Here is an 18572-nt window from a genome sequence, read left to right on the forward strand (position 1 = left end):
TTGCTGAAGGGGAGAACCCATCGCAACGCTGCTTGCGGTACTGAGGGCAGGGCATCGCTTTGTCTGAAATGGGAATTTATTTGTGATAGCTGAGACTGAAGTGTTTAAAAATATACATTTGGGGAAAAAAAAATACACATTTGAAAGTAAGAGTTTGTTGGGGGAGTTGAGGCAGGATTTAATACCGGTAATATTCTGTCATTGCAGAATTGTACTTGCTCACTTCACCTGTACTGCGGGGTTTAAACCAAGTCTGCGATCCTCCAGTATTGGCATTACCCGCATCAGGATCAATTTAATTTCCAATTTGGTGTCTGCTTTTGGACAGCAGCAGAGGAAAAAAAAAAAACAAAAAAACCCAAACATTTCAGGGTAAAAGCTGAACCTACAAAGTATCTCTAACGTTGCTGATCCGCCAGAAAAACTGAGCGTATTCGGCCAGACGATGCGGCGAGTCTGCGTCCTCCCCGCGCTGGGCTCGCGCCTCATCCTGTGCCCGTTTGCTGCAGGAGTCCTGGTTGGAGAGGTGTGCCGTGAAGTAAATGGAAGGAAAATGGGAGAGTTAAAGAATAAAAGGAGAATTATGCTTTTTTCGTTTCAGCTCCGGTTGCTCTGCGTGATGCTGATGGAAATGATTCGTGTTCGCCGCTCTTGCAGAGGCTTTAAGATCCGACGTAAGGTTGGTATTGATGGGCGTACCGGGACGCTGCGTGAAGACAGCTTCCAAATAATAAATGCAAGAGACCAGCCTCAGCCCTCATCAGTAATTGTATAAATTGCACAAACTCAAGTTTCCTTCCCCAAAATGCTATCCTCGTCTTAACAGGCCTCTAAGAAAGGGGATTGCAAACCCCAGAGCCGGTTACCTCCTCGCTGGCCCCGTGGAGGGCGGCTTCGTGTAGGCGTGCGCGGTTTTGTATGCCTCGCTGGTGGTTTTGGGGGTGAAACCAGGGCACCGTTCACCCTCCTGTGGCTGCTCCTGTACAAGTGCTGCGCAAAAAGCAGGATCACCAACACCTGGAGTGAGAAACAAGCTCTAAAGCCACCCCAGCCCCTTTTCCAGCTTCCCCCCCACCTTTTTGGTTTTTGCATCTATGCAGTTGTGGGGGCTGGACGCCCCTCCTGAGGCTGGGCTGCATTAAATGCATCCAAAAGCCACAGTTACACTCCGCCGCGGGATAGCAGAGGGTGAGCAGAGTGGCCTCACCGCCTGCTCCAGGACTCGCCTGGGTGTCTGCAAAGCCCCCGTGGGCTGCAGCTCCCCCGGCGTGTTGCACCCAGCCCCTGGGAGCCGAGAAAGAGCAAGTGCAGCACACACAACGACCTCGATAAGGTGCTGCTGGAGTACACCAGAGGCCTGGAGAGACCTTCTGCTTGCTTCTTGCCTGAAGATAACTAGGAGAGGTTTTCAAAACCAGAGGGCAATCCTCTTTGTGTTAAAGCAGCTTATCCCGTGGAGGTTTGCTGGGAGAGCTGGGTGGGCTTTTGCACAGCCGAGGGTTGGGCGGGCGTTGCACGAGTGGTGAAAAAAGGGGTAAATCTGAGAAAGCAACCTGTGAAAGCGTCTGGACGCGGTGCGGGAGGATGGCTTCACCCCTGGCTTCGGATGCGGACCGAGGAAAAGCTCCCGGCTTTACGGCAGAAAGGAGCCCAGGTGAGATCTTGGTTTTCCTATTAGAAACGCAGGCGTGCCTTTTCAAAGAAAAAGAATTAAACCAACATCTTAATATTTTTCACCGATACAAGTGCGTTTGCTCACTCTTAGTGTCGTGTGCAAGACTGCAGGTCCCGTAACAAAACCTGGGAATTTTTCCCCGGGTTGGACCCGGGGCGTTGGGGGTGGCCGAGCATGGTTGGGCTGGAGCAGAGCCCAGCAGCAGGGACCGATGCTTTTCCTCCCATGTGAGGGAAGGTGCATTTAGTGGTGCAAGAAAAAAAGAGCATTTATAAACTAAATAGATTTTGGTGAATAATACCTGCTTTGGGAAAGCAGGGAGGTTGTTTCCAGCTATACATCATTAGCTGGAATTGGGTCAGGGCATATCCTAAACACTGCTGTAACTTGAATAGTTTCTGGCCCTTTCTTCTGGTCCTGAAGCCAGCTATGAAACTAAGCTGGGTTTTTACAACAAACTGGATTTACTTCACATACTTAACTTCTCTGTGTGGTTGGGTTTGTTTTTGCGCTTTTGGAAAGGGCTTGTGGTTTTCTGTCCCTCTGTTGGGAATACCACCATTGAGTATCGATGCCACTAATTAGTTAGTAATATTTCTTTTGTTAATAAACTTAGCATGTTATAAGCTTCATGCACATATTTAATTTTCCCTTAATTTTTTTTCCCCCTTCATTGCAGGGTTAAAAATCTCAGCACTGTGTATTCAGAAGTTATTTTCCAGAGCTCTCCTAGGCAAAGCTCAGCATTTTTTTATCAACTTTTATAGCAGCGAGGAGCCAGGAGGTGGCACTGGCTGGCAGCGCATTCCAGTCTCGCTCCCTTCAGGAGCTCCTGGCCCTGTTCTGGAGTCTCTTGGCTTCCCTAGACAATAAAATACTTTTGCTTTTCAAGGTTGGGAGCCTGGATAACCCCGCAAGCTGGGGTGAGGGACGGTGGGACCGGCACTGCTGCTCTATGGACGTAGAGGAGGCAGTGGGTTTGGGTTGTACCAGCTCCAGCAGGCCGGGCAATTTCTGCCTGGGGTTTTGAGGGTGAGCTCAAGGGAGCTTGAAGCTTTGCAAACCGGGGGGCTGTGCGGACATGACCACCGCGAACTGTGCCTGTTGGGTTGACTCGGACGCCGTTGACTCGCGGGTGCTCCGAGACCACCTGGGTGCACCTGGATCAGGTTTGCTGCCCCTCCTTCCCCGTAACTCCTCCAAAGAAAAGCAGCGTTGACACAGAGTGTGGGATTGCTTTTTTTTTTTTTTTCCCCTCCAGCTGGGCCAAGAGAAGCCTTATAAACTCAGATTTCCTGACCAAAAAAAAAACCCCATTTCTGGCACAGTTTGTTCTGTGTGCAGAGCTGGTGCAGGCTGTATTGCTTGGAGGGACTTTTTTTGGTCCAGCTTCTCATTGCATTGCAGATATTGCTGATGTTTCTAGAAAATAAATAGTATTAAGAGCAATTCTGGAAAAACCTAAATGGAAAGCCTCCACCTGCTTTTTCTAGCTAGCTGTTGGCTTATAGCTTATGGATTTAGATGCTTGAAAAGCTCCTTTTGATGGGACAATCACTGTGCAAGTTTCTTGCATTTGTTGTTCCTGTTCTGCTGGTGTTTACTGATTATTTACCAAGCGACCAAATGAGGCCGCACTGCCGGCCACCACAGACCTCGTGGCGGACGGTTGCCGGCATGGAGGGTTTGTCCCAAAACAGCCCCATTTAACGTGGTGGCTTGGGAAGATGGGATGTGACAAAATCTGCGTCTGGTCCCCAAGGTGCTGAGGTTTTCCTGGAGAAATGGGGTGGGAACTGGGGCAGGAGGAGAAGGTCAGCCCAGCTCAGGGGTGGATGGGGCTGGCTTCTCTTGCTTTCCCAGAGGGTGCTGGTGGCTTCATGCGAGAGACCGAATGCCGATTGTTAGTAATTTTATTGGCAAGAGTTCATATTTACAACAGAATAATAGGAAATAGGAAAGAACCTAGTCATTACAAAGCTCTTCAGTGTTTGCAAAACTTTCATGGGTCGGGATGGCATCATCCATCTATTGAAAACTTTGTACATAAAGTTACAACTGTACTAAAAGCGGAGGTGACCGCTTCGTTTAGAGGAAGTAATTTCCAATGCGGTGACGGTGCTGTTTTCTTCATCAAAGCCATCATGTCTGAAACGAGGGGAAGAGGTGAGGAAGTGGTTGCCACGTCCTCCTATTGTGTTTCAAGCCACGCTTGTGGCGGGACGGGGATTTCATGTGCACCTGGGATGTCGGTGAGCTTCAGCCTCTGGAAAAAAGGGGATTTGGGTGGTTGAGCAGTGGAGGTGCCTGGGCCTGAGACCCAGTTTGGGCCGGGGGTACCAAGAGGGTGTTCGCACCATTGAAGCTCCCACTGAAGGCTGTATGCAAAGAGGTCACTTGGGTGCCTTGGCAAAATAGCCTAAAATGCCTCTTCGGGTCGTTAGTAGCAACTAAAGCTTCTTTTGTTGTCCCTAGCATTGCAGCTGGATGCCTGAAAGGTTTAATTATTTTTTAATTATTTTGAAAGGTTGCTGCGAAGCGCTGCTTGCCGCTGCTTTAGAAAGAATTTAATTTTGCTGGTAAAGACATCCTTTAAGTGAGTGTGTAAATCCTACGGGGCTTTAGTACCTTCTGAGGAGGAGCACGGGGAGTCATAGCAGGAAAGCCAGGAGGCTGGGGATGACGACGAGGGGGAGGTAGCACCGGAGGGGCGATCCCACTGACTCGGGAAATTCCTGGCAAGTCAAGGAGAATAAATCGGTCAAAAACCACTTGGTTTAATGTGCACAAAGCCAGTGGCAGAGTTCATGCCCTGGCTAGCTCCTCTGCCTTCCTAACTGTCGCCGACGATTGCTCCTTGGGGCAGAAATCGCATCGTTGCCCTGGAGCATCCTTATCTGTCACGGAGCGAAGGGAAGGCATCGCTGAAATCTGGGGGGTGGCATCCTCGTTTGCAAATCCCTTCCCCAAAGCCCTGATGGTGCTTGGGTGGATGTATAGGAAAAGGAATAACCTATGATGTCACAACATAGGATTAACTTGTAAGGTATCCAGAGGGATCCCTCACTGTGACAGGTTTGATATTATTTAATTAGGAAAACTGGGAATTTCCCCTTCTCTGACCTTCTGTGCAAACAGGCAAAATAAGTCAATGAGCAACTAATCACAGCTATTGCATGGATGGTCTTTGCCCAAATTCGAGTTGTTCAGTGATTTAAAATCGAGATTTTTTTAATCCATTTATTTCTTCTCATGACAGTGGTTTTCGGCAAGGAAGGCCCCCTTTTTTCAGAAATACGAAGAGAAAGTCCAACTCACCTCATATAAATAGATGGTGGGTACTAATGTGGTGTTCTCAGGGTAATATTCTACCGTTGCATATAAGTAATCACCTGGAACGAAAGCATTGTCCTGATGACTTTATTAATATTTAGTATAGCCAGGCAGGCACCTTACCCACTCAAGCCATTGTAATAATAACACCGAGTATCAATTCCATAGGTTGGAAACTTAATTTTAGAGGCTGCCTGGGTTGGGGGCTGAGTTTGCGTGTGAACAGCGATGGCAGCGTGCGGGGGGGGTTGCGGGACTCTGTTGTTGCTGCAGAAATCAAAGCGAATCTCTCTGCCCGGAGGCAGCTACCGGGTTATTTCTGCTCTTAGTCCACCTCAATAACCTTTTTGGCTCAGCAAGATGTGATTTCAGATGGTAACAAGAACCACTGGGGGCAGAACAGCTCCAGAAAAATGTCTTTTAACTCTGCTTTTAGTCTCGATTTATGTTTTACACCAAAGCATCGCTTAATTAACAGTGGTCAGACCCATTCGCTGTTAGGGTGAGTATTTCCTACAGGTTGTTCACATTTGTATCGGAGGTTCCTGACGCGGTTCAGATAGAAATGTTTTCATCTGAGAGGGTCTCCAGAGGCTCCTCCTAAAGCTGGTGGAGATACTGGGTACCAGTTTCTCTCCGTTGATGCTAAAGGGGGTTGGGAGCACCTGTGCTCTGTGCACATCATCCAGCGTTAGGTAAGAGGAGTCCCACCCTTATATCGTGACATTATTATTGCACGTCTTTTCCCCTCTGAATAGTCAGTGTAATTCAAATTAATCTGAATAACTCAGATAAATAGACTGGCGCTGCTTTGCTCATGTGTCCTGCCGGAGCAGCCGCGGTGGCTGTAACCAGCCACTGGAATTCCCATGCAGCCACGATTCAGCAAACCCTCTTAATTCATCCAAGCAGCATCTCCCCAGACCTCAGGTCCATTTTCCTACAGGTATTGCTGCAAAGCCGCGATGCTGTGAGGGCCTCGGGCCGTGGCAGCACCTTCGTTTCCTTTGGCCGTGCGTGACAGCCTTGAGCTTTTAGCTTAAATTAAAGATATGACGCTGAGGTCTGTGCTGCTGGCAGCACGGGGAGGTGGGATGGGCTCTGTGTCCCTTGGGGGGTATTTGTAATTGCAGAGGACTCGATTCGGTGGCTTCGCAGTGCCTTTGCGTTGGTTTTTATGGGCAAAGCCTGATCTCCCTGCCTGGCCGAGGCTGGATGGAGACCTCCCAGTGTCCTTTCCAACCCCGCTTATTCCAACTTGCTCATGCAGCTCGCATAAAATGATCCCAAAAAAGCAAGAATTTCTCACCGAAATGAGATGCATACTCATATAAAAACTCTGTTATGTCCTCCTCTTCTCCTATCTCAGCATTCCCTAGAAACAAACGAAAAATGAATGGTTCATCATCTGGCACTGTAAGCAGAGACTCGCATCAAGCTGGCTGGATACGATTTCACATGAATAGCTTCATTGATTTATTGGCGCTTTGTGCAAAACCTATTCCCTGGTGGGACTAATGGATTCGCAATCTGGCCCGTAATTAAATCGGAGACTTCACAACAAAAGGTATCATGTTGCAGACCAGACCAGAGCTCATCCCAGGTGGGTTTTTTCCTTTATTTTGGGTGCAGATGTGCCAGGAGAGGGAGATGCAGTAATGGGGCTGCAGCCTTCCAGCCGCGTTCCTACACTTCATACCCCAGATTTATTTTGGGGTGGATCTCAAAGCTCTGCTTCATGCATTTTGAGCCGCTCCTGAGTCACCGGCCCAGCCGCTTTATTCCTCGTGTGCCTTTTGCTGTGAAATCGCTGAAGGCTCAGAAAGGAGACTCGCGCTTCCGTAGGGTTGAGTCGCTATAAATAGATTTCTGAATCTTACAGCATTGTCAAGTTCGTATCAAGTCACTCATTTCCCTTTTCCAAATACAAGGTTAAATGTGTTTTCTTTTTTTCCAGGTATTATAAAGCAGACTAATTGTGAATATTATTATAATACTGACATACTCATACAATAATATAATGAGATAGTCATACGACAATATTATAATATATTTTAATACTCATATATACTCATAACATTAATTATAATACTATAAGTTATACTATTAATAACTTTAATGATGCCATTAGTCATGCCCAGGGCCAGCCAGAGCTCTGGGTACCCCTCTCTAAAACTTGCCACCATTCCCTAACGTAGCCCCGAGTTTCTCAGTGCTGACAGCGGGCTGAGCGAGAAGCCCAGATCCAAAAACTCTCATCATTAGGAAATTATTTGAAAACTGTGACCCAGGCTAAAGATTTCGGTGCAGGCATCAAAGCCCTGGGGTAGGAGTCGGGTATGCGGGTCGTGATACAGCGTGGCCTCATCCATCGCTCAGCCTTGACCCAGCCTATCCCCATCCCAAGCTTTCGGGGAAACTTGGACCAAAAATCGGGAGCTGCATGGTATAGCATGCATCCATCCACCCCACGTGCCTTCCCACGCTCACCCTTCGAAAATACTCTGTCCTTTTTTGCTCTGGTGGCGTAAACTCCATCTCTTGGGGCACGTTATCTCATGCACGAAACTTTCTGAGAAACTTATTCCAAGTTGGCTGTTGTATTTACACTGGAGCCATGCTAAGAATAATAGAGGGAGCTGTATTGCCGCAAAGAGCTTCCATCTGGAAAGCCCCCCTCTGCGGCCGCTTTTAACCCCTCCCACGATGGGGGTTAAAAGCATTTGGCTTCGTTCCTCTGGCGCCGTAGAGAAGGAGGAAGGCTCTTTGCAGCTGGCAGGCACGGCAGAGCCGCAGGCAGCTGCCAGTTCCAAGTTATCTGCCCGTCAGCCAGTGCTGCCCACTGTCTCACGTTCCCAGAAACATCACTTCGTTGCACGTGTGTTCCTCTCTCATTAGCTTCAGGTTCCTGCCTCAAGCTGCTGCTCGTCCCTCCCAGGCGCTGCCAGTGCTGTGGTTTTCCTCCCTCAATTGCCCCTGACTTCGGTCTCCCTGCATCTCCTAAGCGCCCACCTAATACTTGAGGAAATCCTGTTTGGTTTCCCACGCCCCCGACCCACTCCCCCCCTCGCCTGTGTCTGTCTCTCTTAATAGCTCCCAGCTGTATACTGCAAATTATTTTGAATGCAATATGGAAAACATTAATTATCAGCCTCTATTCTCCAAGCACATGCTGTGTTCTGCAAGCACACGCTATATTCTGCAAGCACAGGCTATATTCTCCAAGCACATGCTTTACTGTAACTTTTAGTAATTGCATCGTGTTTTCCCCTGGGTTTTTTTTGCTACTAACCCCCCCATCTCCAAGCGAACACCCCAAGACCTTTCAGCCTCCAAGACCCCACCTGAGTGCCATGCAGCATCCCAGCAGCGCGGAAATAATTTGAGCCCAGCACTTAGCAGCATGATGAAATTAAATTGCAAGCCAGAAAACCAGAGAAACATATTTACCCAGTAAAAAATGAAGAACCAAGAGTGCTGCAATTAAAAAGTTCGTCATCCTATGTTTCGCTGTCGCCCGCCGGTGTGGTTCAGAGCTGCTGCTTGGGAATTTCTTGAGACGTCCCAGCGGAGGCAGGAAATGACTCTTGTGAGGGCTGGACTGAGCAGCCTCTGCGCTCAGAGAAAAGACAAGTTTTTCTGCAATTTGCCAAGCGGTGCGATATCACGCTGGGCTACAGGTTGTCCTGTACCGGCTGGGAGATGTGCGATGCCTGTGACACCACTCCAGCGATGGAAGATTTTTCCCGTTGCAAAGACTTTTCTGATGGTTGAGTTGCAAATCTTGGGAAGCCATTCCCCAGGGAGGGTTAGCGCTGCTGGAGGAGCTCGCAATAGAGGGAGGATGGTTTTGATTATGTTATATCGGAGTATAAGGGGAGTTATTAATAGCAAATCCTTCTTGTAGAGAAGGCGGTGATTAAGAGACAAAGGCAGAAATGAGGACTGGGAGCCAGATTCAGTTCCTGACTTCCCTTAAAATCTTGGGGGATCTTTTTTCTTGGCTCCGTTTCACCTTTCCATGCCTTGGTTTCTCTATCAGTAAGAAGAAACGCGAACGGTCGCGGGCTTATTTTATTTTGTAGTGGATAGAAATACCTCGGGTTGAGAAGCTTTAGGAGCCCCATTCAGTGTTTACGGTCGGCTCCTGTTACTGCACCCGCAGGGTGCCTTGGTACATACTGATACCACCTGCTTATTTTCCTCTCTCCTCTAAAAACAAAATAGGAAAACGTTTCTTAGAAGAGAAATGGGGAGGAAAACAAAATCTGGCTCTTCTGCTTTGTGGGGAAAAGCTGATACCGGTGCAGAAGGCTGCCTCCAAGGAGATGACGTGAAGCTGGTGGAAACTGGTGTTAACTGGGGTGCGAAGCAAAAGGGGAACAGAAGGAGCAGGAGGTGAATTAGGTGTGACCAGGCTGGCATAAAATCTGTTCCTGAGCAGCGTGCGGTGGGGGCTGCTCACCACCGCAGCTTTGCTGCTGGGGGGTGCTGAGGTCGCTGTCACTTGATTGCTTATGCAGCGATAAAAATCAGGTTTTGTGGGGAAAAAAAACGCATGTTCACCCACGATGGTTTCCTCTCTCAACTGGTCTCTTGAGCGTGCCGGGTGATGGTGTGTTTTGGGGCTCTTGGATGTGGTGCAGGAGGTGGATGCTAGCAAACTGAGAAAGAGCAAGATAAGTCTTAGAAAGTAAGAGAGGAGCTGGACTTTGAGGTATGACGAGAAGAAATTAATTCCTCGGAAGATTGACCTGGAAAGAGCAGCCTTCCCAGCCAGGAGGGTGGTTGGGCACGGGACAACCTTGGGAGGAGGCGCAGCCCCTGCTCTCGCCTTGTCTTTAGCCACCATCCCTCGAGGCAGGTTCTCCCCATCTTGCAAATCTTTTCCCAGTCCTATATTTCAGTTTTCTCCAGCAAAATGGCTGGAGGATGATGCTCCCCCACCACGGACCCGGGGGCTGTGCCCACCCCCACCGCGGTGGGTGCCTGCCCCCGCGGGATGTGGGCTCGGGAGCTTCCTCTCGCAGAAGAGAAAACGGAAGCGAGTTTTTCAGTGGGGCGAGGGAGTTTAATGGCAAACAGCTGTGCTGAGCCGAGAACAAGGCGGGGCAGGGCTGCAGGCAGGGTTGGAAAACCACCGGCTGTGGTGGGACGCGTGCGGGCATCCACGGGGCAACCGGCCGGGGAGAGCAGCGGCAGTCAATATTTTTCTCATCCTTGTGCCATCGATTTTAAGCTGAGGATTCCTATCGATTTTAAGCCAAAGGTTTCCAAAGGCAGATTTTTTTTTTTTTTTTTTTACTAAGAGGGGATCCAACTGATGAACTTTTTGAGCACATCTCAGAAACGGTTTGCAGCCTCCTGGGGCTGTACGTGCTTTGCGGAAGGAGCTTTTCCCATCCGTAGGGAGATGCTTGGCAAAGGGTTAAGCGCAGACGAACGCTGAGTGGCTGAGCAGGCAGGAAGCGAATATCTCCAAACCCTCTCTCAACCCGCAAAAGTAACATCAAATCTCAAAATCTCAACCCAAGCAGAAATCTGACCTCGTTGGTATGAATCCCACCGGGGCTGGAGCTGCTGGCTCAGCTGGGAGGCAGTCGGGTAGCATGGGGAGACGTCGAGCTGTGAAAGAGTTAAAATATCGTGTTTTTTAAAGTGATGGGGAGGAAGGGTCAAGGAAGGTTTATGAGGATGATGGTGTCTTTTATTGGATGAGCGCATGGGTTTCAATGGACAAACTTCTTGGCATGCTTACTTGGAGCCTGAATTCAAAGGGATTTGCTGGCTTGCAGCTGAGAACATCACCTCGTGGTTGGATGTGATGAAGTAAAACTTGAAAAAACCCGTGTGGTACCCGCAGCATGGAGATGCCGCTAAAGGAGCTGGATAAAACGCACTATAAGGTGATGCAAGGGGGCAAACAAACCCTTTGCACCAAACTCCGCTGTTCTTCCATGGCTGTGAACGCATCGGTGTCCAGCTTGAGCATCTCCTGGCAGCATCCCGCATTTTTGTGGCGTGAGGGACGGTCCTCCCGTGCTGGGTTTTGAATTGTTTCTATTTTTCTGTTGCTCTATTTTTGTTTCAGCTTTTTCCTTTTACATTTGTTCTTACTCACTTTTCATGTCTCGCAACACAGAGCAAGAACATCACCGAAACAGCAGCCAAAAAAAGCAGCCAAACCAACGTCTTTTCCATCTCCGATCCCAAGCACCTTTCCCAAAACCTAATTCTGTTTTTGCACAATCATCTCTGTACTTTTATGCCCTTTTTTTTTTAATTATTAAGGCTCACGTGCCGAAATCAAACCGTAAAAGGTCCCACAGCGAGGGAGCAGCGTGGGAGCAATGCCTTTCATGTGGGAAAACTCAGCGTGCGAGCCAAAAAAGGGATGGCAAAGCCGGATCTTGCTTCTCACGATGCTGAGGGTGCTGCATCCCGGGGATGCTCTGGGCACCCCGGCGCGGTGAAGCCTGGCAGGCTGCGGTGGGGCGCTTGCACCGCAGGACGAAGGAGGACGAAGGTACGAATGAGATCACTGTCGTCCCCAGCTCTGGGATGCATCGCGTCATTTCCCAGCTTTAATAGGCGGAAGCAAAACTTGAAGGGAAATTAAAAAAATGCAGCTGGTAAATAAGACTCTTCCCTTAACAATGACTCGAGCCCGAGCATATGACATTAGCAGGATTCCTGCGGAAGCTGCTGGTGGGGACATTGTTTGGTGTTTTCACTGCAGCAGACAAGAAGATGGATGAAGGACACCCAAAAAATCCCTTCCCCTGTGGCACCGGCTGCCGAGGGATTTCCACCGCTCCCTGAGGTGCCGTGTGCCGGCCGAGAGGTAGGTGGGACGGGCTGCCCTTCCCGCGGGAGCCATTTGAGGAATGGAGGGGCTTTTCTCCTCTAAATAAAGCTTTCCTGCCCTTCCCTGCCCTTTTGTGAACAGCGGCTGCTGGGGCTGGCTGCTGCCAAGCGGGGAGCGCAGCTCTGCCAGAGAGACCGGGAAATCATAATATCATACTTTGGATACTTTGAAATAAAGACAAAAATGTGCTTGTAAACAGTAATTCTTAATAAAATAAAATAATAAAACCCCAAGACGTTCCAGGTTTTCACAGCCGGTGCCCGCTGTGCACCGGGGCGGCAGCTCGCTCTTCCTCTGGGTATCGTCCCCGCGCAATTCCCGGGGGCTCTCGGGGGCTCCCGACATGGATGGAGCAGGAGGGGTTTATAGGAGCAGGAGGGGTTTATAGCCCCGTGCTGTCCCACCGCCAGTTTTAGGCTGAGATGGGTGCTGCAACAGGTCCTTGCCGTCACCGCCCGTGGGATGCAGTGGGAGGTGATGCCAGGTGGCCCATTCCCAAATGAGGGCTCCGAGACGCTTGTTTTCCAAGCATTGTCCTTTATTTTTTCCTTCCTTAATTAGACCCGGATCAGCTGCATGAATGCCCGGGCTGTTCTCAGGCTGTGTTCGAGGGCTCAGAGCAATGGAAGGTGCTTCCCATCCCTTCCCCTCCCTTTCCCTCCACTCTCCTTCCCTCTGAAATCCCCCTCTGGCCGCAGCACCAACCGAAACCGGGGGTATTAATTGCACCCAAGCACCCGCAGACACCACAGAGTCCTGGTGTCCAGGAGTTATCCGGGGGGGGTGTCACCGAGCATCCAGGAAAATTGAGAGCATCCTGGGAGCAAGGAGAGGAGCTGCCCCGTGAGCAGAATAAGGAGAGAAGGGGCTGTGATGTGGTTTGCTTAATTCTGTGACATTAAAATACTTTTTATTCCTGTTTAACAGCAATTTCTGATGGCTGCTCTACAGGCTTCTACAAGAAATAATCTGGTATAAGTCCGAGACCTCAGTTGCTTACCCAGGAGTCAGGAATTTTATTCTTTTTACGCCACCTCTCATCGCTATCGAGCATCCCTTCCCACCCCCCCGGCGCTTACAGCCTTCCTCCGCCTCCTCCTCCTCCAGGCCAAGCAGAGAAACCCAGCAGGAAAAAAACAAAGGTTATTTCCCCCCCCTAGCCCCACTGCCCCAGAAGGGAAAAAATGGGATCGCAAAGATGCTCCGGCCGCCCAAACTGGACGCAGGGTCCGGCCGGTGGGACCGTGTCGCGGTGGCACTAGATGGCGGTGACACCGCGCCGGCCCGTCCCATCCCACCCCACCTCGCTCCGAGCACTTGGCAGCTACCCAGGGGTTTTGCATTTTTTCCGGAGCACTTGTGTGCTTATTAGCTGGTAAACCACTGAAATAAGCTTTCCGGGCGGTTTGTGTGTGATGCCATCTACGAGCAGCCGTGACATTCGCTTCTGAAATTATAAATGAAGAAAAAACCCATTCTGCTAAAAACCCTCCCCAAGAGGCTAGAAAATAGCTGAGGGGAATTTTCCTGGGGCTGGTGCTCAAATCCTATCAGGAAAGATGACGCCCAAAACGCCCTCCTGGCTCTTGCAAGGCTCCTGCAAGTTTGCAAACTCTTCCTGGGGCAAATTTGCAAGTTATTGATGGAGGTTTGTGCGCTGCGGTCAGCAAGGGGCCGTGCCCACGCAGCTCCCATCCTGCAGACTCTCACAATTTTCCCTTTTCTCTTGGTTTTTAACTCATTTGCGGACAAAAGGTGGTTTTGGCAGAGTGGGGCAGGGGGGTTTCAGCTCCTTGCTGGTGTGGATGCGTCTGCAAGAGAAAGCGAGAAGTGGCTTTATTCACCCTCCCTTTGCATTTGAGGAGGGGAGGAGCAAAAAACCTAGCTTTGAGTGTTTTCAGCTCCCCTGGGTGAGACCAGGCGGGTGACACTGGGGACCGGTGCCAGCGATGGCAAAACGTGGTCCCTCTGCCTCGGAAAATTAACTAGTTTGTGTCTAAGCCAGCCTGACGCCCGATTTTGAGGCTTTTGGAAGCATCCGGGCTGCTTCTGAGCTGCTCCTGCCATGCAAAGGGCTGGGATTCAGGCTGGGGAGCTGCGCTGCTCCCCCAAAGAGGGTTTGGGGGACACCCAACGCCTGGGTGTTCCCCGCTCGTGCTGCCGGCAGCCGGACCCGAGTGCGAGCCAAGACGTAGCCAAGATTTACCCTCGGCTTTTGGGCGACCCACGCAGTGACCAGCACTTTGTGGGGTGCTCCAGGCAGCAGCCCAGGGATGCAGCAGCAGCATTTGCACCACCAACACCAGCCAAAAGTGAATTTTTTCACTGGGCTGCTTGTTTTTTTCCCCCCAGCCAAGCTCCGGAGGAAATTTTGAATGCAAGGGGTGTTGGGTGTTGACCAGAGCAGCGTTATGATGCTGTAAAGAAATGAATTTATTTCACACCGGGCGTGGAGGAAGTGGTTTTGCCTTCTGCGTGTGTCTCACGGGTGGGCGGCTGGGGGAGGCGAGGAGAGAGCCGGGGCAAAGGGGCTGTGAGGGGGGACCGAAGCGGGGGTCACCTGCGACCAGACGGCGTCTGCAGAGCAGGATGGTCAGCTGGAGCAGGAAAAGGAGGGAGACGCAGGACAGCCCCAGTGCCAGCGGCCAGGAAGGGCATCCTTCTGTGGAGAGGGGAAAGGAGAGTTAATAGAGGGGGAGATGTGGGTTTGGTCACTCTGGAGAGCCGAGCATCCCCGGAAACGGGGGATGAGGGCTGAGCATGCCTCAAGGCGGGGGGGGTCAGGGCTGTGCGAGGGGGGACGTGCAGGTTTACAGCGTTTCAGTGCAGGGGGATCGCAGCGAGGAGTTGGGGGGATGTGAGGGATTTCCTAAATGTGTCTTAATGAGGAAGAATTGGGATGTAGGGATTTCCTAAAGGAGGAAAGGCTGGAAGAGTTGGGATGCAGGGGCGGGCAGAGGCTGGGATGTGCAGTGGGGGGCCGGGGACTAATTACCCTCCCCGTGTCCTTTGCCGATGGCGACGCTGAGGGTCCTGTTCGTGCCGCTCTGCAGGGCCGTGCATGTTGCAGCCCCGTCCCACTGCTCGGCCGACACCCAGGTGATGCTCCAGGCGCTGAGGACGCCGTGCTCATCCAGGGCCGCCGCCAGCACCGGCGTCTCCTCCGCGGTGGGCTGCCAGCGCACGGTGTCCCAGCCCGGAGGGAGGTCGTGGAGGTGGCAGAGCAGGGGGATGCTGGCCAGGGAGTGCCCGGGCTCCTCTGCATCCACAGGCACCAGGATGGAGAGCTGGGGCTCGGTGGCATCTAAAGAGGGAAACTGGGTGTTGGGGGGGGCACAAACCTCCCTGGGGATGTCCCCAGCTGCCATGCGACCTGCTGGGCACTCACTGGTGACGATGAGCCTGGTCCCGGTCCCAAACGAGGGGTAGTACTTGGAGGAGCTGCAGTAATAAACGCCAGAGTCCTCCCTCTGCGTGGGGCTGATGGTGAGGGAAAAATTCTGCCGTTTTTCCCTCCTCCCCGAGTATTTTACCGATGGAGAAGAATAATCTGAGCTCCGGTAAATCCAGTACAAACTGCCGTCCGGCTTCTCCTTGTACCAGTTCGCATTGTCGCTGTGATCCGAGATGCGACAGCTCAGCTTTGCCGTCCCCCCGGGCAGCACCCAGAGCTGCCCCAGGCTTTGCTGGAGCCGTCTCCCCTCTGCCGAGACACCTCCTGCACGGGGGGAGCAGCTTTGAGTTGGCTTTTCTGCACTTGAGGCTTTCCCATATGTTGCATTAAAAAGGCTTTGGGGCAAAAAAAGACCCCGTCAGCAAATCTGGCCCGGGGCTGGGGTATTTCTGGAGCAGGCACGTACCTGGCAGGAGGAGCAGGAGGGTCCCCAGGAGCCCGTAGGACATGTTGGCCGCAACCCTTTTTCCGGGGAGATTTTCTCTCCGTGCCAGGCTGGTGGGCCTCGGAGGAGCTGTGACGGACGAGCCCCTCGGGGGGATTGGCAGCTGCACGCCCCGGGGATGCTCAGAGGAGACACCCCAGGAGCTGGCCCTGTCCCAGCCAGGACAAGGGGGTCCCCCACGTGTCCCCCGCCGCCCCACCGTGGGGCTTTCCAGCCTCAGCAGCCTGCAGGGGTGACAGAAATGGGGTGGAAACGGTGGCTTTGCCCCCCGTGCCTGGCCGATGGGACCCTTTGGGGCTAGGTTCAATGCGGGGTGATGCCAGGGAGGGTTGAGGGCCCCAGGGACCAGCGCATCCTCCAGCCTGGGGGTTATTTGGGGTTTGGGGGCGTGGGGTTGCAGGAGAGGGGGAATTTGGGGAGGGAACAGGGCAGAGAATGTGAGGAGGGACCCGTGCGCCCTGGACTCGCTTGCCAAATGGGATTTTAATTCCAGCTCTGTGTGGCAACGAGGGTTTTCATCCCCCTGGCCATCTCCCTGAGGGGCTGCCCTGAGCTTCACCGTCCCCTGCTTTTCTGCTCTCCCAGGCAAAGGTTTTGCTCAGTCTTGGTCTTTGGGCTGCATTTCCCCAAGCTCCCGCACGGGAGCCACCAGGAATTGCCCCCGGTGCAGGGCATCCACCTACAGTAGCAGTATATAGAATTCATTCAGTAGGTATTATACGTTCTTCTGCATTTCTGCAGCAGCTGGAGGCTTTGCTCGAGCTGGAGGTGGCTGCGGTCAGCCTCGCTGCTCTATTTTGCCACTTCAATGGCGCTTATTGACACAAAACCCCTTCCCCCCGCCAGCAATGGAGCTTTGTGATGTTTTTCGGCGCCAGTTCGGCCGAGGGCCCTGCACCACAGCAGGAAAGGCGTTGGCAGGACTGTGGGCTGGGAATGGCTTTGCAGTTTTTAGTCCCTTTGAGGGGCACTTTGGGGTGGTGGGGTCTGCTGCAGGGTAGTGAGGGAGACTCCATCAAACGCTCCTGGGAATTACCCAAAAACCAGTGACGGCAATGGGATTTCTGTGATTTCAGGATGTCTGGAAACCGGCTGAGGTCAGGAGAGTGAACCCAGCCCCAGTCTGCTGCTGGCTGGGGCCATCTCCATCCCCCAGCATCCCCAAAATGTTTAAACCCCCCGAGTTTCCCCCCACCAAGCCAGGACCCAGACAACGCCTGGCTTGGGACCTGCAGCATCTCACCTGGATTTTGCATCCAGAAACGATTTTCTCTCCATTTTGAAGATTTCAGAGGCGTGGGTCAGCATCCCTTTGGCTCAGAGCATCATCCGCATGGGTTTCTTCCCCTGCGATGTTCCAAAAAACCCCAAGTTTTGCTCAGAGGCTTTGATACCATGGGCTGAGGGTGGCCGGTAGCATCCCAGCCCCAGCAGCAGGGACGCTCCGGTACGCGACACGTGGCCAAGCGGCTGCTGCGTCCCCGGTGACGAAGGCAGCGGGGTGGGGGTGTCGCTGCCCAGGGCCCCCGTGGTTTTGGCAGCGGTGGCAGCTCTGCAGAAGAGCTGGGCCCCAGGGAGGAGCTGGTCCCCTCATCACAGCGCTGGCCACGGATGGCAGCCGGGGACTCGGTGGCCCCCGTGGGGCTGCTGTGGCTGTGCCTGGGTGGGTTGGGGGTCTGGGGCTTGGGGAGGGCGTCCAGAGCCTGGTTTGGGGAGATTTCTGGGCTTTTTGGGGCAACTGGCTGTTGGGGGTGCAGCAGGGGTTACGGCTGGTCTGTGCTGGAGGCTGTGGGGGGAATGAGCCCCTGGTTGTTCCCTGCAGCCCCGGCAGCGCTGCTGAGGCTGCACCAGCCCCAGCCCATCCTGGTTGTGGAGCCCGGCGAGACGGTGGAGATCGGCTGCGAGGCTGACGGGGACATGGAGAGCAAAGGCAAAGTGTCCTGGTACCGGCACGGTGACAGGGACGGGCCCGACCTGATCCTGGATTGCTGGAATGGCATACGGCAGAGGTTCTCCTGCAAGTACAAGAGGCGCAATGTCACCCTGCTCATCACCCACACCCACCCCGAGGACACCGGCCTCTACCTGTGTGCCTACAGCAATGTCGGTCACCTGGATTTCGGGAGCAGCACTGCGCTGCTGGTGGGAGGTAGGACGGTGACATTGCTGGGGGGTGGGACCCCCATGTCCCTCATCCCCTGCTGTCATCCACTGTCCTGTCCAGCATCCTCCACCCCCCTCCAGCATCCTCCGTCCCCGTCCAACAGCCCCTCTGTACCCCCCCATCCCCTGTGTCCCCTCTCTGTCCCCTCCGACCCCTGTCCGACGCCTGCACCCCGGGTCCATGCCCACCGCAGACCCCGCTGCAGCCCCTCTCCTTGTTGCAGAGAGCTGGACGGACAGGAGCTGGGTGCGGGTGCTGGCGACCCACGGGGACCCCGGTGCCCCCCCCAGCCTGGTCTGTGCCGTGGGCAACAGCACCGGCCCTGTCCTCGTCTCCTGGCTGGGGGGGGCCAGGCAGGTGCTGGGGCTGGGGGGCAGCGCGGGGCTGCTCCTCACCCCCGTGGGCACGGCCGGGGGGAGCGGGGGGCTCTGCGAGGTGCGTTTCAACACCTCGGGGCCCCACGTCCGCAGGAGCGCGGAGCTGCACAGGGCTGCGGGTGAGTATTGGGGCCCCCCCGAGCTGTGTCCCCCCTGGGGGAAGCAAGGCAGTGGGGATGGCTTGGCCCCAGGGCAAGGGGACCGTCGGGGAAGTTGGGTTGATGTGGGGGACGATGGTGGAGGATGTTGGGGTGTG

The 18572-nt window shown here is 53.1% G+C and overlaps 1 protein-coding gene across 1 annotated transcript; it reads right to left on the bottom strand.

Moving 5' to 3' along the window:
• Positions 1-862: 862 nt before the first annotated feature.
• Positions 863-15779, bottom strand: LOC142595766 (uncharacterized). The gene is made up of 6 exons (XM_075724612.1): positions 15737-15779; positions 15265-15594; positions 14872-15180; positions 14437-14538; positions 6318-6383; positions 863-990 (listed from the first exon to the last, which is right to left on the bottom strand). The coding sequence occupies exons 1-6, from the start codon at positions 15777-15779 to the stop codon at positions 863-865; spliced, it is 978 nt and encodes a 325-aa protein (XP_075580727.1).
• Between the last annotated feature and the right edge of the window lie 2793 nt (positions 15780-18572).

This window comes from Pelecanus crispus, chromosome 22 (genome assembly GCF_030463565.1).
Source record: "Pelecanus crispus isolate bPelCri1 chromosome 22, bPelCri1.pri, whole genome shotgun sequence".
Taxonomy (NCBI): domain Eukaryota; kingdom Metazoa; phylum Chordata; class Aves; order Pelecaniformes; family Pelecanidae; genus Pelecanus; species Pelecanus crispus.